This window comes from Hypomesus transpacificus, chromosome 18 (genome assembly GCF_021917145.1).
Source record: "Hypomesus transpacificus isolate Combined female chromosome 18, fHypTra1, whole genome shotgun sequence".
Lineage (NCBI taxonomy): Eukaryota > Metazoa > Chordata > Actinopteri > Osmeriformes > Osmeridae > Hypomesus > Hypomesus transpacificus.
The window spans coordinates 6,264,038-6,290,478 of NC_061077.1; the positions used below are offsets into that span (position 1 = coordinate 6,264,038).

The 26,441-nt window shown below is 42.1% G+C and overlaps 2 protein-coding genes across 3 annotated transcripts in view; one reads left to right on the forward strand and one right to left on the reverse strand.

Annotated features, from left to right (window-relative positions):
* Window positions 1-716: 716 nt before the first annotated feature.
* On the reverse strand, window positions 717-6,394 carry pcbp2 (poly(rC) binding protein 2). 2 transcript variants are annotated; one of them, XM_047040553.1, is made up of 14 exons: window positions 6,330-6,394; window positions 5,881-6,014; window positions 4,752-4,888; window positions 4,557-4,580; window positions 4,392-4,424; window positions 4,145-4,261; window positions 3,925-4,056; window positions 3,697-3,825; window positions 3,518-3,592; window positions 3,073-3,114; window positions 2,478-2,550; window positions 2,322-2,377; window positions 2,024-2,193; window positions 717-1,906 (listed from the first exon to the last, which is right to left on the reverse strand). In XM_047040553.1, the coding sequence occupies exons 3-14, from the start codon at window positions 4,818-4,820 to the stop codon at window positions 1,870-1,872; spliced, it is 957 nt and encodes a 318-aa protein (XP_046896509.1). In that variant the 5' UTR covers window positions 4,821-4,888; window positions 5,881-6,014; window positions 6,330-6,394; the 3' UTR covers window positions 717-1,869. The 2 variants fall into 2 exon arrangements, with proteins under 2 accessions (XP_046896509.1, XP_046896508.1); XM_047040552.1 differs by having other exon boundaries at window positions 3,055-3,114.
* A 6,975-nt stretch (window positions 6,395-13,369) lies between these two features.
* The window catches only part of dlgap4a (discs, large (Drosophila) homolog-associated protein 4a), a 53,380-nt gene continuing 40,308 nt past the window's right edge, over window positions 13,370-26,441 (forward strand). The window contains exons 1-2 of the mRNA XM_047039373.1: window positions 13,370-13,406; window positions 15,801-15,878. The gene's annotated coding sequence lies outside the window, so the exon portion shown is untranslated. The remainder of the gene's footprint in view (window positions 13,407-15,800; window positions 15,879-26,441) is intronic.

Genomic DNA, 26,441 nt, shown 5'->3' on the forward strand with positions numbered 1-26,441 from the left:
CATGAATTCAGAAATATCTAAATGTATTTTATGTGTACAATAAAAAGAAATCGGATGTAAAAATGAATGGTATGCAGCCCAAATAAACAAATGCATGACTACACTTTATAATTTTAGTTTTGGATGTGTCCGTTTTATATTTTGTGAGGTTTACACTTTTTTATCCTGAAAGTATTATTTAACTAGAAGTTTTTGTTAATGAATTGTTGTTGGCACCCCAAAAAATGTATGATGTCATAATGGAATGAAAATGTCACCAAAATGTTTTACTCTTTCAGAACATACTTCATGATTAGGGCCATCAGCTGTTAATGTGGAAGACTTCTTTGGATTTTGAGTCCCTACCACTGAGTTTTAAATACTCTCATCCCTTTAAGATCACTAAGTAGCCAGATCAGAGATAGAATACTGCTCTCTGGTGGTAGTGTAACAAGTACCATTTGAATTTAATAGAGGTTTTGTTTTTATACAGCATTGCACATTGTACCTGTAAAATATGAATTATATCAAAATCAAATACTATGAGCAACAATAAAAAACTGTATTGGGTAAAAAAGAGTTGTCTTGGTTGTTCATACATTATACTCATTTAGAAAAATCTGGTTTTGTTTGCCCAAACATAAACCATAGACCATTGTATGATCACAATTTAATTTCAGCATATTGAATAATATACTTTTTATAAACTTATGAGATTAACAAACAAGCAGCCAGGATCATTTTAAACATTTCACATCTTTTTATTTCTGTATTTAATTTCTGCAACAATTCAATTGCACCCAAATCTACAATATTTTGAAAACGTGCACAAAAATGTCAGTTTCTTCATCCTGCAAAGAATAATAAAAAATACAATTTGACCCAGGCAAAAAGGATAGCAGGAAACTAGTATTATTTCTATACTCTTTCTAGTTATATTAATTAAATAACTCAGCATGATACTTATATCAAGACCAATAGGTCTTTTTAGTTTAGCCCCTTGCAGCATCCCCCCCCCGTCCCTGCAGTTAAAAAAAATATTTTCTCTATTTAAAACAAACATTTCAAATGTTATTATCATCATCATTACTATTTTAGTAATTTCAGGAGAAAAACATCTTTCACACAGGCTCCTTCAGGTGACCATGCCCAACCCACCCCATTAGAATCCAGTACACAAAGCTCACACGTCCTGATTGACAGAAACTTAAAAGGATGAAAAGACAGGAATGACAAAACTGCTATACAGCAAATAAAAATAAATGACACATAATGCAGTTTAATACTCATCAACCTCCCACTTCAGAGGGAGAAATCAGTTCATTTCTGACACCACCGTCCATAATACAATTTTTAGAGCACATAATTTACACCTACGTTTAACCATTACCCACACAGCCTCATCCAGGAAGTTCAGCTTTAGATAGATAATGGCAAATATTAGTGAATTCTAACACAAGGAGCTGTGTATTAAATAAAAATAAATACATATAGATATTCATCAAATGAAGGGAAAGAACAGTCCATCTATGTTATTGGAGTTTTTTTCTTCATTTTTTCATTTTCTAAGAAAAATCTGACATAAAAAACATTAAATATGCCTTTTCAGATTTTTCCAAAACGTTTTTTCAGCTATATTAAGATCACAATAGATACATCCAAAAAGAACAACAAAACTTTAAAAAACTATATGCAAAGGGGATTTTTAAAACAATAAATAAATAAAATACCAATACATTGATGTAATTACAACCGAGTAGGTGTAGAACCAAAGGAAAAAACAAAAGGTAAGTTCAGAGGACTTTTAACATTAACTTCAGTGAGGGACCTCTTGGTAAAAAGTAAGGGGGGGGGGGGGGTTACGTTAGGTGCCGATTATGGTCATCCATATCAGTTGGCTGCCAGTCCAGTGGCTTCAGAAGACAGCCTGAAAAATAAAAAGGTGAACCAAATATGACTACTATTAAAGGGGAGCAGACTATTTCACAATTATACTGAAAATGTATTATTCAAATGTGGTTATAAGCTGTGGTGTAGCTCTTACCTGGCATTGATCAGGTACTCAGCCAGGCTGATGCTCGCAGGGGAACCTGTGATGGTGACCTGCCTGTCTGAGGAGCCCTCCACTGGGTTGGCGATCTTTATCTGGGCTCCTGACATCTGACGGATCTCATTGATCTTCGCTCCCTGACGGCCAATGATGCAGCCAATCAACTGAGGGACAGGAGGAGAGAGGTGAGCATCAGGGACAAAAGGGTATTCCTGTCATTAGACAATTAAAAAGCGCAACTTATTGGAATCCTATTGGAGTGGCTCAAGTAGTTGCAGTATACCACACTCACATCATTTGGAATGGTCAGCTCATGAGAACCAGTTTGTGCAGATGCATCCATCCCAGCTTCAAATAGAGAGAGCACATAAGAAACCCTGAGTGATCTTGTAATATGATCAAAACCTGGAACAAATAGAATGCCTTCCGCTGTCCTAGATCCACCTACCCTGGAAGCCCTGGTTACTGGGGGCTATGGGGAAGGGGCTCTGCTGCATGGCCAGCTGGTGAAGTTTGGTTAGCTGCAGAGGCACAGAAGTGTGTGTGTGGGGGGGTACAGAACAGGAAGTGGAGAGAGAGAGAGGTGGGTGGGGGGGTAAGGCAGAGATGGAAGGCTCTGATCAGCATGAGTGCATCGGCCGAGTTCATTCCAACAGACGTAAAAAGTAAATAGGCCATTGACACAATGCAAAGGCTACAGTGCTGTTTTGCTAACAGCTACCCAACAAAGACTAATATGAAAGTAGCACAGGATCCCACACAAATCAGGCATATGGTAGACCACTATGGGATATACATATTAGTGATGATAGAAAGAAAATGAATGACAGATAGACCAGCACAATGGAAACAGTCACATTGTTACAGTCAGTGTTAGCAACTACAACTAATTTTCTCAAATTGTCGGATGCAGTTCAGAGATGCAGAGATGTTATGAGAGATACTGGGTACAGGGTGAATTGTGAGAGGATGTCATGACTACCCAGGACCATTCACTGTATGTGTAAATTAATGGGCTCACTTACAGAGGGACCTTCACTTACGTCAGGCTGTGGAATGGCATGCTGTCCTTGGACAGCATATGCCTGCAATGACAGAACAGCTCTTAGGAGGGTGTAGGATGGAAAAAGACATGCCCACCCACTCACACAAACGGGGCTGAGATATTCAGTAAACCTGTGCTTCTGTAAGTCTGACACGAGCCGTTACGTGTTTTGGCCATCAACACACAATAATGGGCAGAGCACACATAAGCATGCTGATATGAGTCTGAGGCACGTGCAGCCATCAGCAGGCAGCTACTCTGAACTGCTTCAGGGCACTTCTCATCCCCAAGATGGAAAACTCTGGAGGCTATTTGGCCATGATGTCAACGTCTGCACAAAGCAGATTACCACTGCAATGTGAACAAGAAAAACAAGACTGCCAGTAACATAGGCTTGTTCACAAATGCATTAAGACAGATATGAATGATTGAAACTTATTTACCTGACCACCTGCAAATATGACGGGAGATCCTGAGGGTTTGGGTCTGTAAGGGATGGTAACACCTTTAGGGGGAGACTGGAGAGAAAGATATATAACAATTAGCAATGCAGATATGCCATAAATTGTATAATTTGATCAAATGTGGATGCAAAACAGGCAATGTACCATGTCCCTCTTACCTCAAGCATTACAACGCAAATTTGCTTTACACACTCAATGATGGACTGAGGGGTCCCTGCAATAGTAATGGCACGCTCCGTTGAGTTAGGAAGCATGTCCCCTGCTACCTGTACCTGAGCTCCTGTTGACTGAGGACAGACAGGAAGGGAAATTACTAATCGGCATCAATTGCACAGCTCAGCTCTTTGTAAAAGTGAACTGTTCACTTGTCTTTAAGCTGCACCAACCTCTCTGATCTCCTTGATTTTGCAGCCGCCCTTGCCAATGAGGGAGCCACACTGGCTAGCGGGCACGACAATTCGCAGGGTAACAGGTGGTTTGCTGGTGGCCGTGCTGTTCGTCATTGAACTGCTAATGTCCTGCAGAGAGGAAAAATTAAATAGATGGAGCCTCAATCATCATGCATCCGTTTGAAGTATAAAAAATAAACTCTAAAAGTCAACTAACCTCCTCCAGTTTTTCAATGATCATAGAGAAGGCTTTGAAGATGGCGGTGGTGGGGCCAGCCAGGGTGATAATCCTCTCTGGGCAGTTCCCCTCTGAGATGTTGATACGAGCACCACTCTGCATGATTTATAGGACAAGATGGTGAAAGAATACCAATGATGAACCAATGCCCGGTCAAGCAGGAAGCACAGCACTGACTACTAATGCCACATTTGGATCTCCACCTGCTGCCATGAGGCTTACATACCTCCTCTCTCATCTTCTTTACTGACTCTCCCTTCTGCAGAAAGAGCAACAACACACAACATTTACACAACAAACTGCACCAGATGACTGGTTTCACTTTTTAAGACGTGGTCGTAGTGTAAACTAAAGCTGAATTAAACAGACTAAATGAGAGTATTTAACTAACCTTGCCAATAATGCTCCCGACTTCCTGTAATAAGAAACAGTAATATTTCGTAATTATTGTGTTGGCACAGGAATATAATAAAACTTGATTGTTGTCTTGCAGTGTAAAAACATACATTACATGCGATATGAGTGACATTTACAGATGGGACCTCCTGCGTTATGGTCTTTATAAATCTGCACACCGTACACTCACCTTCCCATGCATGAGTAGTCGAATGGTTAGGGTGACATTGAGTCCTCCTTCAACCACACCAGAATCCATAGCTGCTGCTGCACTGTTTGAAGACTAGACTTGCCAAGAAAAAAAGTATTTCGTTGCAGGTACCAGGTCTACAAGAGGAGGAGATGCACACACAGTTAAAAGCTTTGTCAGAAGAATTAACACCAACTAGCCTTCATGGTTCAATACTGAAATCACGGATGATAGAATCTGCAGTAATCAGGTAGTTAGCCATCTCCCTTCCGACCCATCAAGGAAGGAACCTGAGTTAAGACTAGCTAGTTTTCTAAAGTATATACTGACATTAAGCAGACTTAATCACATAGTTACCAAGTCTTCCTGCGGTTAAAATATTGAACATAGGTCAAATGTTGGCAACAAGAACGAGAGTTCAACACCATCAACGGTATGGCCAACTAGCAGAGTCTGTCAGCTGATTAATTTACTTTTGACCATGTATTTTCATACGGTATACATCAATAAGTATATAGTCTGTATAGCTTGAACTTCATGTCACATATGTTAATCAAACGCATAACGACTTAACTAATCCACACAGACCACAACTACAATTATATTATTTACTGAAATGGATTTGCAACGTATAGCTTGTAGAATAACTGATTAACATTTGCATCTTTGTTTTGTAGCAAAGGCTTTAGCTCACTCTGCTAGCTAGCGAGTGCCAGCCAAGTAGCTAACTAGCTAGCATCTGGATACCCCAGTTCGGCGAAGCAAGATAGCTACTGGTAGCTCTAGTAGCTACAGATCAAATCATAGCGAGCAGACTTGGCTACTAAATCCACTAATGAAGACAAGTAACCATTCTCAATACAGCCATATTACATCATTTAAAGTGCAGTTGATTATTAGATTGCTATAGCCTAACAATCATGTTTAGTTAGCAAGACCGGGTGTCATTCAATCAGTATAATATACGTTACTAGTTGACAGAAAAAAGTGCTAGTTAGCTAGCTGCGAATTTAGCTTAGCATGTACGGTAATCCGCTGTTCTGAATGTTGAGGCCTAGACAACTCATTGAGGCACTCCGTTAACCCTGTCCTTCACTGAAAAAGAAAACAGAAGTTTCGGCAGCCTTACCTGCACCGTCCTTTGAAATGTAATCAGGGGGAGGGTAGGGTGGCAAGGGTAGAAGGGGAGAGGTTCGGGAGGGAGTTTTAAGAGGATTCGGGGAAGAGGGAAGAGACGCTGCTACTCGATGAGGCTCCACTCTGCTGCTTAGCACAAAAGACAACAAAATGAAAAACGTTCAACTTTCACCTTTGAACCGAACCTTCTGAACCTTCCGCCCCATCTCAAGATGCCCACCCACAACAGATATATATATTTTTTCTTTTTTTAAGAAAGCAAGAAAGAAAGCAAGAAAAATATAGATCAATTCAAATGAGAAGAGTTTACAAATCACAAGACCAAATTTAAACATTCTAACACAAAGACTGAAGTGCCACACGATTCTATAGCTCTGATGACTTATTAAACCAAAAACTGTAATCAAGTCAATAATTGTAAAGTAAAATATTTCCAAGCACCTCGTTGCATCTCTTTCCGATGGCCTTGACAGTCTCCAAACTCCAGCTATTTTCATTGTAATTTCAATATAAATACAGTAGAGGGAGTCCTAATATTGTATCATAAGTGCAGCGTAAGTGAGGTGGAGAAGGCCTTTTTTGAATTCCTGGCAAGAAGTGATCTATCATCTAAAATCTGAACTAAGATCTTAAAACGGCACTACGTTCTAGAACGAAGCTTCTTCATTCTCCTGTTGACTAAGGTACTAATGGAGAACATTTTTACTGCAGTTTATGGCGTGTAGATTAAAAAAATTATCAATATTCTTACCTTGAAATAGAGAAAATCTTGTTATAAAAGTTAACAGAGTACATCTTAATCAACCACAGACACATGATTCACAGAAGTAGACAAAACATTAAGAAAAACTTGGCAGACTGAGCTGTTCAGATTATTCAAATTCCAGATGGCAGTTTGAGCAGTGAAGACAAGCTGCTAATGTGGAGCATTGAGGTTGCATTGACATAGGCCTATTGAAAATCAGGGATGAAACAAATATTTCCAGATGTTTCAGGCATTAAACTCACCCCAAGGATTACAGAGAACAGGTTCAGTAAAATAACTCCTGATTACCAGCCAATGAAGGTTATTAAGTAAAAGCGAGACAGATGACAATGTCTATGTTTTAGTATGTAAACCAACCTATCATCCCTTTGCATTCTGCCAGACATCCCAGGCTGATGCTAACTGCTGGAACTAGCTGGCTGCATAATGCTAGTTAGTAATGAGCCTCTCTCAGTAATGTAGCCCAGTCTGAAATGGGCACCATTATACTCATTTTCCCAACCATATTCTCTGGCTTGCAGCTCCTATTGAGCAGAACTAGGTGCAAAGAGTACCCAATGAGACACAAATGATGTTGAGCTGGAGTGGCCCCAACATAAAACTAAAACACTGGCCCCCAACTGTCTATAGAAGTCAGGCCTTGGAAGCCTCTGAGCTCTAAATGTCAACAGAGATTCAGAGGATGAAAAGACAGGGGATTGAAAATACATTCTCCCTTGCTGCTGTCTCCCCTGTGGTGAGTATAGTGAAGCATCAGGGCCTCCTTTAAAGGTTGTGATGATGCTCACTGGGGACCCTAGTGGCCCTGTAGTTGTTCATGGATCTGACAACCTGCATGTTAGACGTATATAGACACGATATTAGACGTTTAAGCGGACACACTCACTGAGCTGACCCATTGATGTCACAGTTAATATAGGCAACTACAAACACACACTTTTGAATGACCCATTTACCAAAAAATATAACCCAGCATAGTTACAGAGGCAGACAGTCATCTTGTTCTTTATGATTCCTGACTTAAGTTGTCCTGATGGATGATAGTTTTTTTTAAGGCTAGCCATGTTCTTTTTTGATGGGGTGATTAAGGTGATGAAGTGTGAGGATCTTAATTTGGTCTAGCAGGTAGGTTTGATTGGTTTATAATGAGGAGAAAATAATAAAAGGCAGATAAAGGAGAGCCTGAATGTACTGACTATATTGATACTAGGGTGCACAGAACAGTTTAGAGATGCTGTACAAGAGGATCAAACTGAACAGCCATGTGTTCATGGCCATGCTGACAGCAATCTGTCTGACCTCACTCACCACCTGCTTGTTACTCTAACACACACGACATAGTTCACATAAAAATTAATAGACACAATGTTATTTTTTGTATGAGTTACATCACACACTTGCCCTTAAAGTCCTAGTTTACCGTCAAGCAGAAAAGTTGGGTTCTAATACATTAAAGTGTCATGTCTAGATCATTTTCATTTATTTAAAATCTCTCCCATTTAAAGACATGCCACACAACAGGTAGAGATTCAACCCAATGCTTCCTCTTTTCTAAATATTAATGCAGGCAATGGATGCTGGAGCTTGCTTCACAACGCCATCTGTGGTGTTGACTCAATGGTGCCAGGATTACCACACTGATATGTTTATTTTATTAATATTTTTTTATAGAATCATTGGCTGGGTCAGCCCAAGCGAGAGGAAGCCAATTTCTAGGTAGCTATTGGCAGCACAGGCCCATGTCAAGAGATTATAAGTAGACGATAGATAGGTGACCTTTTAGTCAAACTTACCGAGTTGGAAAGTAGAAAATACAGTGAAAAAATGAATCAAATATTTTTTATTATATCTGATAAACAGGAGAAATCAAAGGAAGGCACAGACAAGAATGATAAGATCCTATGTTAGAGCTGAATGCCATTTGTTAACTGAATTATGTAACTGAGTACGAGACCTGTGGCAAAAGACTGTGACACAATGTCAAAGAAATAATGGGAGGCAGTTGGTAGAAATGGCACAATATGAAATTAACAAGTGTATTGGCAGGACAGTTTACAGAGTAACCTGTGTGCCTGTAAGATTAATTATACGCGCTGCGGTGAAAGTTATATTACATTAGGATGTTGATCATGTATGTCCCCATGCCTGTGTCAGTCTAAAACAGGAGGGATGTTTAATTAGGTTAAAAGTATTCCAGTCTGATCTGAGCAATCACTGAAAGCCAGATTACAACGTAACAAGTACTGGTGTGGTTCTTCAGCTTGGCCAAATTCTAAATGGCCTCTTTCCTCTTTTATGTGTGTCTCCTCCTGTCGACCAATTGCTTGCATAATAGTCTGCTCACTTTAATCCCTCCTTCTTTCTCACTGCAGTCCTGGCTCTCAGGCATCCCCCCTTCTCCCTCAAAACTTTACGGTCCCTTTTTGTCCTTCACTGCTTTTATCTGACATATCAACTGTTTTTCTCATATCCCTCTATCTCGCTTTACTGATGAGCAGTCATTACATAGAGTCTATGACAAAATGTCACTCGCCCACTTAAAATCCTACTGCCAGCTGCTTCAGTCAACCCACTGCCTCTTTCATTGTCAGGTCTCTTACCTTGCCTAATGTTCAGGAGGACATTGCATAATATCATTGTGACCCGGTCTCCCTTGAAACGCTGCCGTTTTATGGTTTAATATGGGGAAATCTAATACTTGCCAACCTGAACTACTGTAATGGGACACTATCTTTGCTTTACAAAAGCCAATCTGGTTTTGCCTGTTTTGCTGTAGATTTGTTATGCATATTAAGGTAAATGAGCTGTATTATTGAAAGAAATGTGGCGATACATTTTAATAGCCAGAGGGAGAGAGGGACATTTGGTCCAGTAATAATCTGGTGACTTTGTAATCAGCATGCACTGTGAATTATTTGCGGTGGTGAAAAGATAATAAACATACTTTAGTTGAAGATGCCATTTGATATTTTGTATGGGATTCATGGGACACTTCATTTGAATGACTCAATCAGTAGGGTCACTCAGTAGGGTGCTACTGTACATAACACTTTAACCAAACTGTATACCATGTCAACCAAACACTCGAGGAGGACATGGGAACAAAACAAATCATCTCTCTGTTTCTCCATTCCATCAGGACATCGATGTGTGAATGCCAGTAACAGACTCAAGGTTGGGCCTAACGTGTGGCAGAGCCTTAGGCATGTGGTAAAATCAGTTTAACTGTCCAAATTGGAACAGCAGAGCTCCGCACAGTGGGACTGGAGTGACTCTGCTGGGGTGAGAACAGAACGAATAGGTTATGTCTCATGTGACTGCCACGTCACCACTTTGCTATGGCTATGGTTTGATGGCCGTACAGGGTCACAGCAAGAGGTGACACGTGCCGGCTTATCTGTCCAGTCAGGAGCCAGATAGGATGTAGAAAGGCTGTGACTTCCTGCTTTTATTTTAAGAATAGCCTCCACAAATAGGTTTCTCCCACAGCGACAAATAATTGGCGTGACATCTTGGGGGCACTAGCATGAGGAGCAGTCTGCATTATAATGCCAAACCTCCACAGGAAGAACCCAGTTATACAAGCCAATGGGCAACTTCTCTGGACTTTGTACATTTATAGAAACAGTCCATTCAGAGGCTGGGGTTGTTAAAATGTCACCAGTCCACAGGAATTTGTGAATAATATTGTAGACCATCAAACCAAAATATTGTAAATACGGGGACCAACATGACCAGAGTATTGAGTTTGAGTCTCAGTGAACTATCCATATTTAGTTTATACTCTGAGTATTTTTTTTACCTCTAGTAAAGAAAGGGTCATATGTATTTTATTACAAAAAATGATTCTCCACTCACAGAAGTGGAGAGATTGTAAATCCAAGTGTTCCAAATTTAGCAGAATCAAGGCTATCATGTAGATTTTGAATAATTCATGTAAACCGTGGTAACTGTGTGCTTGGTCTGGTATATAGAGCAGAAAAACCAAATGTCAAAGTTATAATTTGACCCCATATTAATGAACTACCTGATTTTACCCCCCTCCCCCCACTCCCCACACACATACACAGAGTGGTGAAAAACTGCACAAGCACATCAAGGAGGAATACATATTAATGCTGATTGTAGATGATGTGAGAAACGTCTTATAAGACCTGGAGAGGCTCCTACACAGAGAAGGAGGTGGGTAAAGGAACAGCTTGTCAATTATGGAACAGAGTGATATGATGCTCCACAGAGCAGGGCCTGGCAGTGTACAGAAGCAGAGATACAGACATTCAACATGTGCCGGTCTTGGTATCGGCTTTGATGGTAACAACTGAGGGGTATTAGTAGAGGTTAATAAAAAGAAATCTTATCCCCAAAATATGCTTCTTCATTCAAATGAAAAACTAGAGGTTAATGGCAAGAAAATGGTAATCAATCAGATAAAATGCAATATTTATTGTTATAGACTATTAAAGTTTTGTTTCTTTAGCCAGTATTTTAGATATCCCAAAGTAACAATTGTCATTTGACTGTAATTGCAAGTCAATTAAACTACACTAACATAAATAAAATGTTAGATTACTCAATAATTAAAGTGACATGTTTGTTTTTTTACACAGGGCATTGGTATACCTGTAACATGAAAGACTTACAGTATATCTTGTATACATTAGTCAACTGTGATATATAATGATAGTTTGCCAAATGGTGAATTGTTGTCGGAAGGTTAAGGAGGGCATACGATTACTCAACAAATCTTGGGTTGGCTAAATTGTCAAGAAATGCACTTCAATGATTTGTTTACTTTGAAAACACCTGATCCCGCTGAATCATGAATACATCTTGACTTAGCCAAGCTGTTTGCGCTAAAATAATTAGCCATGGTCTGCTTATCTGTTGATAGGCATCTCACTAATGCACTACATAGTTCACACTGGGGAGAGAGACCTGCGATAGGATGCATCACTCAGTCTGTTCTCTTCATAAAGTACCTGACTCTAATACTTAAGGGGGGGAAGTTGGTCCCGTCTTTGCAGGCATGAATGAATAATTGTGTTATTGATGAAAGTTTGTTTTCTTGGGAGTACAGTTATAGTAATGGGATGTGAGATCACTACACGTGCTTGGACAACATCTTGAAATATGGTACTATATGATTTTCCAACTAAGGTAACAAGTTGTGAGCCTTGATTGTTTTCGGAACACTACAGAGCCTGAGCAATCAAAAAAGGAGCTGTTGCTCACAAACAGCACACAACCTTGGAAAAAGAAATCTCCTGTATGCGTATCTATCTCTTTGTTTATCAAATATAATCTGCATATTAGAGAGGAGAGAGTTGGATATGCTTGGGGATTTATGGTGCTTCTATGCATTGCCCTTTAGACTGCCATGATCAGAAGTCTGTATGTGATGTAATCCAACAAACTGGAACTGGCTCTCTCAACACACACCATGTGCAGGTAAACAGACACACTTCTATAACAAGGGTACAGCTCTACATCTCTTTACTGTGATAAATGCATAGATTGGAGTTGAATTAATTACGTATCTTAATGTGTGGCAATGGACTGTGTCAGATGATTGTCAGAACCTCAACTAAAGGTAGATAATTCAACATCTGAGTCCAAGACCAATTAAAATATTTACTTCTGGAATTGATGGTGAGATGTTAAATCAGTTATCCTGAGAACAGCCACACAGGGCATTTCTCAGTAGAGGGAACAAGGCGTCTTTTTTGTCGTTTGAATTTCAAACTGGGACATTGGAAAACGTGAAAGTGAATTTCCACATAGCAAACACTTTTGTGTTTGTGTGTCAGAATTCATAAAAGGTGCTCAAAGGAAATACATAACTAAAAAAACAATCCCATTTGGAACCGTATCTTAGTCCGACTAATAGTAGGCCCCATTTGTTATATTCTTAACAGCAGAAACCACTGCATAATTAAACAAACAAATAAATACATACATGAATGGACGACGAGTCTGTTGCTCTGGTAGATGGTGAAAAACAACAGGACTCAACACGTTTAAAAAGTCAGCTGTCGCTGCAGGACCCAGAACATGTCGAATCCATGACGAGCATGTTTATTCTGTGGTGAATCTAAAGGGCCATCCAGTATCTTTACTCTTTGGGTTAAGGGCTCGTGTTTACATAAATTGTCATTGACATGCATTGAGTGTGCTTCTGTACCGTTAGTAGGATTTTAATTTATCTTGTGATAGACAGTGATGGCAGTTTTACCTTACCATGTTTGAAGTCCGTGTGCGAAAAAAAGTCATGTTTAAACTGCTGGGTGGTCAGCTAAAATTCACAGGACTATTTTCTATGAATTCCATATGAGATGACAGATTATTTACACGTTTTTTTCCCGGGGCCCTCTAATGCCTCCACCCCCACCCCCACCCCAACCTCACATCCTATGTCTCCATTGAACAAACGCCGCAGCATCGCCGCTGCCTCCAAACTGCGTTTTCGTTGCAAGCGTGAATGAGCCTGAATGATGGGAACCGAAAAGAACCAGCGAGATCCCATTTAGCCTCTCGACAGGCAGAGGGGAATACGGCGGAAGGCACAACAAACAATGATTACACTCCTGAAGGACATTCAATCGCAGCCCTGATAATGTTATAGAACCGCTTTGTTAATTTCAGACCAGATCAAAGATTGTCGCTTCTTAATAAAAACAGACATGTAAGGTAAAGGGACTGGATACTCTTGTCCGACCGAGTCATCCGTTCTGCAATATCTTGAAATGAAAAAGGTAGGCTTTTCTGTGATTGGAATAATAACTAATATGTTTTTCGAAACGTGTCAGATTAATAATGTGGAGTGGGATGTATTGCTGTAGATGGTTGTCTGTTGAATACTTGTCTAACATGACTAGTTTGGGGATTTCATTCACTTCTCATTGAGTATATCTTGATAGGCTATCCTAAGATAGGCTACTAGTTTGTTCATGTTAGGTTATGTGTACGACCAGAAGCAGACACACGAGTCAAGAAAGCTACACTATCAGTTATTTATAATTGCAATGTTGTATATTGATTGGATATAATGACACAGATATAATAATCTAATACAATTGTATGTTTGTATAGCCTACCTGGTTGAACTTGAAGTTTCAGGCAATCTTTATGGAATAATTCTCTAGATGTTGTTCGATACTACCCTACTCTCTCTCGTTCTCTCTCGTTCTCTCTCGTTCTCTCTCGTTCTCTCTCTCTCTCTCTCTCTCTCTCTCTCTCTCTCTCTCTCTCTCTCTCTCTCTCTCTCTAACTCAGTGATGTAATAATAATCAAGTATCATTTTTCTTAAGACATATCCCATTGCAATATAACTCAATTACATGTTGGGTTGCCGATCGAACTGCAGATGCAATGACACAAACAGCTCCGGGCCAAATACACAGAGATACACAGAGATACATACAACAGTACAGCTGTAACAGTCCCTTGATTAAGTATGACCTGCTAGAGCCCTTCATGCCCAGATAGATTTCTGTCTGTATGTAACCTGGCACACTGGCTTCAGAAAGACAAGGCTGAGTCAGGGGGCAGATCGATCAGCCAGTATGAATCAGGGCCTGGCCCATGGTTGTTGTTGTTGACCAGGACTTCCCACAATTAAAAGCCCAATTTGTCAGCAGTGGAGTGATTAAAAATGTATCCAAGCTTGACTGGGCCACAAATCTTGGGGTACCATGTAGAGGGGTGTTGGTGAGGCAGTGTGCGCGAAACTGCTCGATGGAGCCACTGTCAGTACCAGTTCTCTCTCTGGATCCCAATACAGGCTTCTGTGGAGCATGGTTACCTGCATAGGTCAAATGTGTATGGTGTGCCACATCTCGGCAAAGGAGGTAACCACCCTCACACATCCACTGCATCAATTTGTACCGAATCTTGACGCATTCATGTGTACGCCATGCAGCAAGCTTTGATGTTAGATATTATTATAGCAGGTCTTGTTTCTTATCAGATGGAGAACAGAGCAGAAACATTGCAGAGGCAAGACGAAATGGCTCAGGTTACCAAGCCCAAACAAGTCACACTGTGGGTGGAGCTACCTGGGAGAGTTCGTCACTCCACCAGACCAAAGGAACACAGATTAAAACGTCCCTCTCTACTGCGGTTCTCTTTGCTTAGTCACTTGGGTGCCAGTCTTGTATCGGCTGCCAGGGAGCTAACTGCCGTGATGCCAATGGGTTTCAAGGAAACCAAGCTGGCTGAGTGCCAGAATGGTGGGTGTTTTTCAGGCAGCCTGAGTCAGAATGAGTGAAGGAGAACACAGTAACGACATGATGTGCTACAGTTCTGGCTGACCGATGTGACGTCATCACAGGGACGTCTTTGGAATTAAAGTAGTGGTATGGTAGAAATGAACCCTTGTCATTGATTACGTTCAGCAAAGCCAGTTGAATAAAGTATTGGGTTTGCTGATGTGTTCCCTGTGTGGGTCATGGCACTGTGTGGGTCATGGCACTGTGTGGGTCATGGCACTGTGTGGGTCATGGCACTGTCATGGATGGCAGAGAAGAGTAGATGTAAAAAAACTCAAAGGTTCCCCTAACTTGACCTCCTCATAAAAATCCTTTCCCCTCCCTCTTCTCCTCTCCCTTCTCTCTCTCTTATAATTTTTCAGCCTTCAAGAACTCTTTAAGTTTACATGGATTTACAGGCATTCCAGTATTATTCCCCCCCCTCCTCTTCTTCCCTCATCCATGTCTCTACAGTTAGCAGTTTGTGGTGGGTGGAGGGTCAGCTGGTGTAAACAGCCGGGCAATTACAGCACAGTTTTTCCATCAGCCCACATGTCCCTGACTACGCAGTTTCACTTACAGCCACGTAGTGTGACACTAGCATGGGTATGAATTGCCAAATTGGCTGTATCGTAATGCGTGCCGAAGCGTGAAGCTCACTTTGTCAGAACTCATGCTAGCCTGTCAACACAAAATGTATAGCTCTTCAAGTCCATTTTAGTACTCCGAGTAAAAAACGATTGATAACAAACTGATTTTGCTGGAAGTCAGAACACTTGTAGAAATTGTTGTTGTTTATAGTGGCACTGTATTAAATGTTCTGTCCTTGTGTGGTCATGTATTTTTTTACTTTAAACAATGGCATGTCATTTTCATATTTGATCATTTTGTTCTCCATAGAAACAAGGCTTCCAATGCAATGTTTCTGGATTTGTAGACTCCCTGTTGACCACATGTAATGAAGCCGACGAAAACATGGTAAGCGAAGACTAACTTTGTCATCTAACTGAATTTTGTGTGTTATTAGAGATTTCACAACTCTTGACATAAGTTTGCAGTTGGAACATTTACTTGATGCCCCTACAGTATGTCACAGAATGACGGAACACTCTCCTTATCTATTCAAGTAGAGTAGAGTGAACCGTTTTTTTTCCTCTCTACAAGATCGCCTCATATCCTCCAATATAATGATCCAAACTATGATGAGCTTGCTCATGATGCTCTACTTCCATATTATTGGAAGAAGGGGCCTAAGGTGATTATGGTCTGGCTGTGTTGATAGATCCTAGCCTGAGCTGCTGGGTCTTCGATACCTGGTTCTAGCAGGTCAGTGGATGGTGGCTATCCTTTGTCCTGTGTTATCTCTCCTTCCCTCTCCCTTCCTTTCCCCCTCTTTTTCCTTCCTTCCTTAGCACTGCGACAGAGATAAAAAGATGAAGTGTTATTACTATCGGCACATTTCGACCGCGACACTTAGCAGGAATATTATTTACACTTGGCTCCATCTCTCCTTGTGCCTATTATGCATCTCTGTATTCATGGTTCTTTCGTAGCGTTTCTCCCCAAATATCAGCGGTTTAGATGTGGTAAAAGCCTGTGATCTAGTCAAGTCCCTGATAGACGGTTTGTCATCTCCCTGCATGTGTCGCTGTACTGTATGTCCCTGCTCCCACTGTCACTGAATGGATCCTCTGACACAAATGTGCATGTTGAGCTGAACGTCGCTCACCAGGGACAATTAATCAGCAGCACACAGCAATTAATGACTGTGTGTCTCTTGGTGATTAATCATGTGTCTCTTGGTGATTAATCATGTGTCTCTTGGTGATTAATCATGTCTCCTGCGTCCAGCACAGGGAGGATTCCCGACCAGCTGTTCTGCCCACTTAGGGTATTTTCGGGTGTTGTCTAATATTTACTCAACTTGAAAATATTAATTGTTTGCAGTTGTGGTCTGAGTAAGAGTTGTTCTCTCAGGCAAGGCAATTAAGGTAATTAAACCAATGGTTGGCAAGTTGTTTTATTCTTCTTTAACAAATTAAAAGAAAAACATGCAGATTTTTCATTTTATTTCTGAGAATGCTCTGTTAAGTCAGGATCAGACAAAAACAGTGTCACTGATGTGCAGTGACAGTTCTCAGTTGTAGGACATACTGTGCAACAGGGGGATGAGAGAGTCTGCTTCAGAGCAGACAGTACAATAATAGTAGTCCTCTGTGTGGATGAGGAGAGGAAGATTGGGGATGTGGATGAATACACAGTCTTGTTGGTAGTTCAGAAATACCGCAGGGCTGTTCGCAGTCACGCAGAGAGAAACCATTTTTGACTTCAAGAGAATTTTGAATGCACTTCAGGAACAATTCTTTGTCATTGAATTTGTGGATGTTTCTATACCTAAAACATGTGTGTAAGGCAAACATATACATTGATATGGCTTCAAAACATGAGTAAAATGCATCATTACTAAGCAAACACAATTTCCAGAAAACGGGACATTTTAAAGAAATCAGAGTTATTTTGCCTGTAATCAAAGCTCCTTTGGCTTAAGGGACCAGCAGCACTATGGAGAAGGAATATGTGATTCAAAAGCAATATACTTAAGTGTGGGTGCCTGGAGGAGACAATCCCATCTGCAATCTGCCCTCTGTTAAATTCTTCCACATGAATGCCCAAACAATCAATTATTTCAAATTAATTTCATGCACGTCTTCTAAATGATTTTAATCGCGTTGTCAGCAGAGGCAGAACGCTGTCTGTGTGAATACTGTCTGCTTGAATCATGTGTGTGTGTTGTAACAGTGGCAGTCAGCAGAGACACTGGAAGAGGTAAAAATGTCATTGAACAGATCACAGCCCTCTGAAGTTAGATTAACACTGTGGGACACCAGCCTTCTGGCTGCTGTCTCAGCTTACATTCACTCAGAGCAATCAGTGACCCCAGGGGTGCTTATATCAGAGCTCCAGCACTGAGAGCCAACATCTAGATATCAAACACACAGTCAGCACCAGAACAATGTTTTTTTTGGTTGAAATCTGCTTTGTTGTTTCATTTTGTCAAGTAAACTACAGTATGTTCCTCCAAAATGGGACAAACTGGTAAGGATCTGTAATATGGCATTAGATCTAGAGCTGGAAAACCTACAGGGTCTAATGCCTCTGAACATTGGAATGGCTTCTCCTCTCCTTTGCTCACCACTTATTACAAAGTCCATTTAAATGAAAGGCTCTTCTAACAGTAATTAAAAACACTTTCATCCCCCTTTCTCTCTCCACACCACACACATCACACACACACACACACACATTCACACACAAACACAACACAAGGGGTGATTATCACGAACCCAGTGTAGGATTTTCTGATGGGAGTCAGGAAATAGTCCAGACCTTTCTGAACCAGCAGATTAAACTAAGCAGAGTTATAGAGGATTGGAAATCACACCATGGCTTCGGTTTTCCTAATCCTGGGCAAGGATATTGGCTGTGTCTTACACAATAAAGAGAAAGTCATTGCCTGAGTTTGAGATAATAGAAGATTCACAGACAAGTATTACTTGTCATGACTTTGGGTAAGTAAGGAACCATAGAGTAGCAAACAGTCAGGATGCATGTTCTTAGACAAAAATCCAATCCAAATAGCTTCCTATGTTGTCCATGTAAAATAGAAGATCCCCCAGCAGCACTCTTCAAGAGAGTACTCCTTCTATATATGCTGTTATCTGGTCTCAGAATGGCAAGACATACAGAAATGACATGCGGCCTTATGAACCAATTCTCCATTGAAAAGGGAAGAGAAGGGAGAGGAAGAATATCATGGCAAGGTGGTCGATACAGAGAGTGTGTCAACTTCAAGCACACTTACTAAGTAAGTAAGTTAAATAAGTTAGTCTGGGCTGTGGAGATTCAGGAAGGACACTTAGCCTTGTGAAATGACCCTTGTGAATGGCATGCACATCAAATACACAAAATAAACGAACTCAGTTCCTTTCTCATAATCCGTGAGCCAGGACTTGTTTTTCCTGCAGTGTTTCTATGACATTCCCCAGGGTGTTTTAGATGTGCTTGGATTGGTCTCTTGGATCTTACAGTGTTTAGGACTGTCTGTTGTTATCACACTCAGCTGTTAAAATACCCCATTAGGGGCTGAGCTACAGCATGATTGTACTGTCTCTGATCAAGCTCTCTGTTTGAGAGAACATTCTCTCTCCTGGAGGGTATTTGAATTAGCTAAACACACGAGTTTTCTTGGCTAATCCCTGAGGTATAAATCTTTACCAAATTAAGCCGATACAGTAGCTAAAAAATGCCTTTTATCTAGTCAAGTGTTTCTAGTGATTTGCATGACAATGTGGCCATATCTTCACACTTATAACGTTAATAATGGCATTAGTTCATATAATTGCTTTCTCCACTTTTATGCCATGGTAATGTACTATTATTGCACATTAATGTACACACACACACCCACAGACACACACACTCACACCATATCATAAGAATGATTCAATACACAGACCTCTAAAAATACTGCACAGTGTATCACTAAATGCATTATACATGATGACATCTCTAACCCTGCATTTGGAATGTATGTGCGAACATAAGATAAATTATTGTCCTTTTGAAACCTTATTGCAAACATAACTTGCAAGTGAAATCAACTAATTCACTTAAATCTATGCTGCCCTCTGTGCATCAGCATGAGCTAACAGGCAGCAGTGCTGTATCCTTATAGGATTTACTATGTAGACAGTGATGTAGTGCTCCATGTACATCGTACTCTAACTCTTGTAGTCCCCTGCTGCAGCACGATTTGTAGCCGAGGTCGAGGATTCAGCTCTTTTCTCAGCCTGGGTTCACATTGACTCTGAAAACGCATGCACACACGCACACATGCGCACACACGCACACTGTACACGCACTCACAGACTGGAGACTGAGCTGTCTTGGACAAGACTTGCCTTGGGGCGTCCTGAACAGCCGTCCTCATGTGGCATGACTTCTTGTCCAGGTCACCTTGGCCTGTGTGTGAGTTCTATATTTTGAATAGAGTACCTCAAGTGCAATACTACAGACAGACAACACAGCACAGCCCCCACGGCTCACCCTCCTCTCCCTTTTCAGGGGTATAGTAGGTGTCCACGTTAGGGTTTTTTTTCCGGGCATTGCACTTTGATGGGAAACAACAGTGTTGCATAATTCACAGTAGGAGGAAGGCAGCTGCTCCTTAAGTCAGGACAAGTAGCGGGACATCACAGGGCTGCTGGGCCTGCCTGCAGCCCAGGGAACATGCATGTGTACGGCAGGAGCATGCAGAGCAGGGAACATGCAGGTGTACAGCAGGAGCATGCAGAGCAGGGAACATGCAGGTGTACGGCAGGAGCATGCAGAGCAGGGAACATGCAGGTGTACAGCAGGAGCATGCAGAGCAGGGAACATGCAGGTGTACAGCAGGAGCATGCAGAGCAGGGAACATGCAGGTTTACGACAGGAGCATGCAGAGCAGGGAGCATGCAGTTGTACAGCAGGAGCATGCAGAGCAGGACCAGCAGACTGATCCTCCCAGCCCATACTGTTGTCATGGGGAGGTCCTTTAATAACCGGACTTGGTACAAGTTTAATAGGAATATCATCTATGCTTCCCTAATGATGCAAGTCATCTTCTATTCATGTTCCTGAAGCATCCTCGGCACCTCAATAGGCCTGTCTCACCTGGAGGAGGATGCTTTCATGAGGAGGCCTATGTCAGTGGATCAGTGGCTGGCCACCCTGCATGGAGAGCATCTGTCTGTCATCACAAGGCAATGCTGCTCTTTATTAATCCGTTGGGGGCTTGTAATGAATTGCGTCTGGAGGCTTTCAAGGGCTCTCAAAGGTCGCTGACTCACTCATTTGCATTTCTAGTTCTCCTCATCACATACACATGCACCCTCCACACATGCACCCATCAAGGTATACTGTATGCATGCACTGGGTATACAGACGCACACACACGCACACACATTTGATATCCTTCCATATGTAAAGCATACAAGCAACACAGGCCATCACGGTTCATCAGTGAAGTTTGCAGTAAACAGACCGGCAAACACAATCTGTGTCCAACCACTGACACTGATGTCAGGGTAACATCAATGGAGGTTAGGGGCCATACTGTAGTGAAAGCCCAGAGCACAATAGGACCGTTGAAATGTGTCACAGGTTCAGGGGACTAGAGATAGAAGTAACAGAGAAAATAGCCTTTTCTGAATGGGCAAGGGGGATCCCATGAGATAATAGGCTCTTTGGTAGTCTGGAGCTGTGTGATTGTTACTGCCTCAGCTGCCTGCTTGTTCCCGCACACTGCGCTGTCCAGAGTGTCATTAGTATGGGTGTCAGTGCCTCTCCTTCAGCTGAACCTGCCATGCCAGGGACTCTTACTGTAATGCTGCTGCCGCATTGTCCCTGGATGGCCAAAGCAGCAGACTCCTGCCAGCTCTGCTCTCTGCTCTACCCCTGTCCTGGTCTGTTTAGCTACGCTCTACTCTGCCCTGCTCGCTTCTGCTCTATTCCACGTCTACTCTGTTCAGCTTTGATTCACCTTGCTCTCTTATGCTCTGCTCTATACAGCTCTGCCCTATTTCGCTCTGCTCTATCTCGCTCGACTACTTTTCTTCTGCTTTTCTTTGCTCTTCTGTCTCCTCAGGATGACTGAATTTGGGAAAAAACATCAAAAGAACAGTAACATTGCCATGCGGGCGAGTGGGGTGGGGTGTGTGTGTGTGTGGGGGGGGACTGTCATTTTCTTATACAGCCTCGTCTTGCAGTAATTCAAAGTAGAAAACTACAGCCGCACAGAACATTTCGACTGCAGTGACATGCAATGTGTAGCTGTGCTGGCAGAAGATCAAGCCCCCAGGTAGAGACAGAGTTTGCCTGTGATTTTAATGCATGACAGAACTAAAGCTTTTTAGTGGAGTGAGTGGGTGTGTACACAAGTCACACCACACAGACAAGCACGCATAGGCTTGAACATTGTGAGGGCAAACTGTCACAGCTATCTGAGTGTGTGAGAGTTTGCATGTGTGTGTTTGTGTACAGTAGTTCTCTCTTTAAGTAGTGAATGCTGATATGTGTCAATCAGGCCTCTCTATCTCCTCAGAATGTGAGGAAAACTGAACCTCTCTGTGCTGATGACATCACCGAGACAGCTGGAGGGGTTTGATCACACTCATGTAGACCTCAGCCTCAGTATGAACTAAACGCTGCTCAAACACATGCTCTGATTGGCTCTCTTCCTGTTCCCCAATGCCTTGACTGACTTGAAAAGTAACCATGTCTTGCCTGCTCATTCAGATGGATGTAGGGAGGGAGTATGGAAAGGTAGAGAGATGAGAGATGCTGTGTTTCTCTCTCAGTGCTGTCAGATGCATCGCTCTGCCTCTCCTCAAGGCTGGAGTATAAATCTACCTCACATACCCCTCCCTCCCTTTTTCTCTCTCTCGCTATTTCTCTCTGTGTATCTCACCATCCATGGCCTCGTTTCAATCAGTGGTTGTCTCCATGACGATCCGTTGAGGCTGCAATGTCACCCTAGTACAGAAGTCTGTTTTTAGCATTTTTAGCATGTTATCTTTAATAATATTCCCACAGGCAACTATCAGTCTGTTTACATTTACATTAACAGCTCAGCTGTTAATGCTGTTCGTCCTATTGGATTAAATAGTCATGTTCATCTGTTTGGTCATTGTGGCTCAGTCAGTGCTCTCTGTATTACGAGATATAATGCACACTAACAGCGCCTTAACCAGTGGGAGGAGAAGACTGCTTTGGGCTTGGCTAACAGACACTGACATCTTTCCACCCATGACATTTGTCTCATGTGCCCACCACAAGATGTATCGGCATGCTGTCTTACAGTTTCTGATAATGCGTTTGCTTCGCAGAGATAAAGGGGTTATATATCAGGGGCTGACTGCTCTCCTGAGCAGAGGACTCACCTCATCAGTCTACACTCATTCTCTCACTCTCACCCCTTCATCCTGCAACACTGGCTCTCTCTATTCCCTCTTGCCATCTTTCTCTACCCTGTCTAGCTAGTCCTCATTTGGACTTGTAACATTCCTTTCATTCGGGCTCTTCTTGTCTGTGTCCCTTTTTTGTTCTCTCTTTGTTGTGGTATGTTTTGGTATATCTTTGTCTTTCCTTTGCTCTACACCATTTCCTGTCATCTAAATAGCTGCTTTAGCTTCTGCACCTGACTATCACTCTGGAAACATACTTTCCTCTCAAATATCTCCCCACCCCCTCCCTCTCTCTCTTTCTCTCTCTCTATCTTTCTCTCTCTCTCTCTCTTTCTCTCTCTCTGTCTGTCTCTTTTTTCTCTTTTTCTTTTTCTCTATTTCTTTCCATCTGACTGTCTGCCTACACATTGATCATTGTGAAGTTCTGCCATTTGTTCATACTGTTGAACCCTTCTGGTGGGCTGAATGAAAGGAGTGGGTACAGTCAGTGTGGGTTAAAGGAGTAGGTTTGAAAGGTGCAGGTACAGTCAGTAGGAATTAAAGGAGTTGATGCAGTCAGTGTATTTCAGTGGGTCCGGAGAAAGGCCCCAGAGCAGAGCCGGGGATTGGCAGAGGCACAGTGAGCAGGTCCTGGGGGCCAGACAGGTCAGGACAGGCTCATCTGTCATCCTCTGAAGGCAGCAGCTGCACAGCCCAGGAGAGCATGAGGACAGGAGGGAACGGGTCAGTCTGGGTTCTGGTTGTGATCGTGTCACTGACTGTGCTGCTGAACATGATGATGAGTGCTATAACCAAGTTGATGATGATTACTGAGGTGTGTCTCTGTACTGACAGTGCTGGTCGTGTCCCATCTTGAGGCCAGCAAAATGTTGCTTGCTACTAGTGCTACTATTGTTGAACACGGTTGGCAAGTGATGGGTGCTGGAGGATGTGCTGTAACTCATCCATCTCTCCCTCAGGCTTATTTGTGACACACCTCTATTGATTCTACCACTTTGTTCCACAGACTGGACAATCAACATGTGGTTTGGATTTGTGTTGGAGTGTTTCATTATCAAAGCCTTAAGCAGGACCCACTGGCACCAGAACAGCTGATTTCCCACTTTGACTGATGTAGCCTTGAAAAGAACTGTAACCTCTGCATTATTTATGTAATTAGTGCTTAGTATGCTAATGGTGAAATATCTCTGTTGTCATGACATATGGTCCCCCTGGCCCCTGGGGAGCGCTCGGAGGGGGAGCGCGGGAGCTGACCTGGACACCTGGACTGAGCCTTTGTCAGGGACAACAAGGTGTCACGCAGAAACTGTGTGAAACTTTGTTGTTCTCCTTGAGTTTAACTTTGAAACCTTGCAGAATGTCCACTTACGTAAGATCACTCATGAGTTATTCATGAGTGATTATTCCAGCTTTGTACAACAAAGTGGGTTTTAAAGTTCAAGAACACATGGATATATGTTATTGAGTGACCGTTATAAAATTGTTTTGGCCAAGTGATACAGGACCAATGAAACTGTTACCGACCTTGTTAGCTGTTATCATAGCTGTGTATGCTCTCACTGAATACGTAGTTCAGTTGTGTTGTCCCTTGATATAGGTGGTCGTAAGTGTGGAATGTTATTCCCAGGACTCCTGTAGAGCTGGTTTATGTGCTGTGTATTGGTGGAACATCTGCCCTCTCTCCATCCCTTAAGACCAACAGGAGATGCTCTCTTCGCAGGCAATGGAAACAGCTGTTTAATTAGATAGGGGTCATTCAGGCGACAGTGAGAACTAATTAACCAGACTTTAAAAGCTCTTTTTGGTCATTCAACAGATGTCATTCAACCAAGTAATGCACATAAAACCTGAGTTCATTGCATTAAAGTTCTTTACAAAGACAAATCAAATGCATTCATTTAATCTTTATACCCTCATCAAATGAACCTCATGTACTGTGTCAATAGAGACCATGACTGCAATCGGTGTCACCCATGGTGTTTCTCATGGAATGCACTAGGCTGGGTTACGATTCATAAAGAACTACTTCAGGCACACATGGTCACCACAAAGGTAATCCTGTTGTATACAATTGTTTCTGTGTTCCCACGCTGTGCTGTGACTGCAGACTGAAGTTCATGAGTGTATGTACCGTATCGTTGAGAGACGTTGTGCATCAATTCACAGATTGAGTTTTCTCCACTGATTAATGTGTATGTCAGTGTGATAGATTTTTGTCTATCCAGGGCCTCTCAGGTTGAAGTGCTGTGTGTGGTCTGTGTGTGTGTGTGTGTGTGTGTGTGTGTGTGTGTGTGTGTGTGTGTGTGTGTGTGTGAAAGCATGCAGGTTGAACTGACATGGGCGTGATGGCGGGGTGTGATAAAAGGCTTGCAGTAGACTGAGCAGGGTGATGAGAAGTGCATGGCAGCAGCTGATACTCTGCTACTGTCTGCTCCAGTCTGCTACTCTACCTGCGCCTCTTTCACCCTCACACACACCAACACCATCCCAAACACAGTGTAAAGTGAGGGATTTAAGTCGACTTTTCACTTCATTTATCAAGCCTCTCAGACCACCATGTGGCAATGAATATGATTTATTGTGCCATACTTCCTTAGGTCCAGTGTCACACAACTCCTTTTCATTGTCAGCCACATAGACCAATTTTTCACAAACACCTTGCTCTCGAAAATTGACCTGTTTTAGAGGATTGCACATCCCCCATCTCTTTTGTTTATTGCTTGGAGGTGGGCTGATCTTGACTGTGTGTGGTAGTCCCTGCTGTCTAGATGTACAACAGGTTTAACCTTGCTTCTCAGGGACCACTTAGGCTGATCCCGCTGTAAGATCAATAGCAGGAAGATCCTGGTGCTTTGACTCCCTCTGTGGGGTGTTGTTTCTTACCTACTGGAAGAAATGGAGTCAGACAAGAATTGTTCTTCAGCGCAAATCACAGCTACTTAAAACTGAGTTCATTCCTGTAATGAGAAAAGTTTGCTGCTGTTAGTGTGTCTCCTCCACAACATCTTTCCAGCTAAGTGCAGCCTTTTAGGTATCATAACTTTGGATAGGTTTTGTCAGATTATTCCCTCGGAGGCAATGTATATGGTCCTAGTCCTGCCATAGTTAATGGTGTGAAGATAGCTGGATCCTGCTGCAATGCGGCCCAGAACTTATCTACATGATCAACAACTTCATGCATGAAAATAGAGACGATTTCTGTCATTTTTGTGTTAAACCACTGTGTTTCTCTCTCTCTTTGTCTATTCTCCTCTCTCTCTCTCTCTCTCTCTCTCTCTCTCTCTCTCTCTCTCTCTCTCTCTCTATCTCTCTCTCTCTCTCTCTCTCTCTCTCTCTCACACTCTCTCTCTCTTTCTCTCTCTCTCTCTTTCTCTCACGCACAGACAGACATCCGGACTCACACATAAACATACAAATACACACACTGTAAAAGTGTGGTCAGTGTGACATTTGAAACACCCCTCTTACCTTAGGGAGCTGCTTGGTTTCCTTGACAACATGAGAGGCAATCAATTGTGTTCAGTTCCTTGGGAGCGAT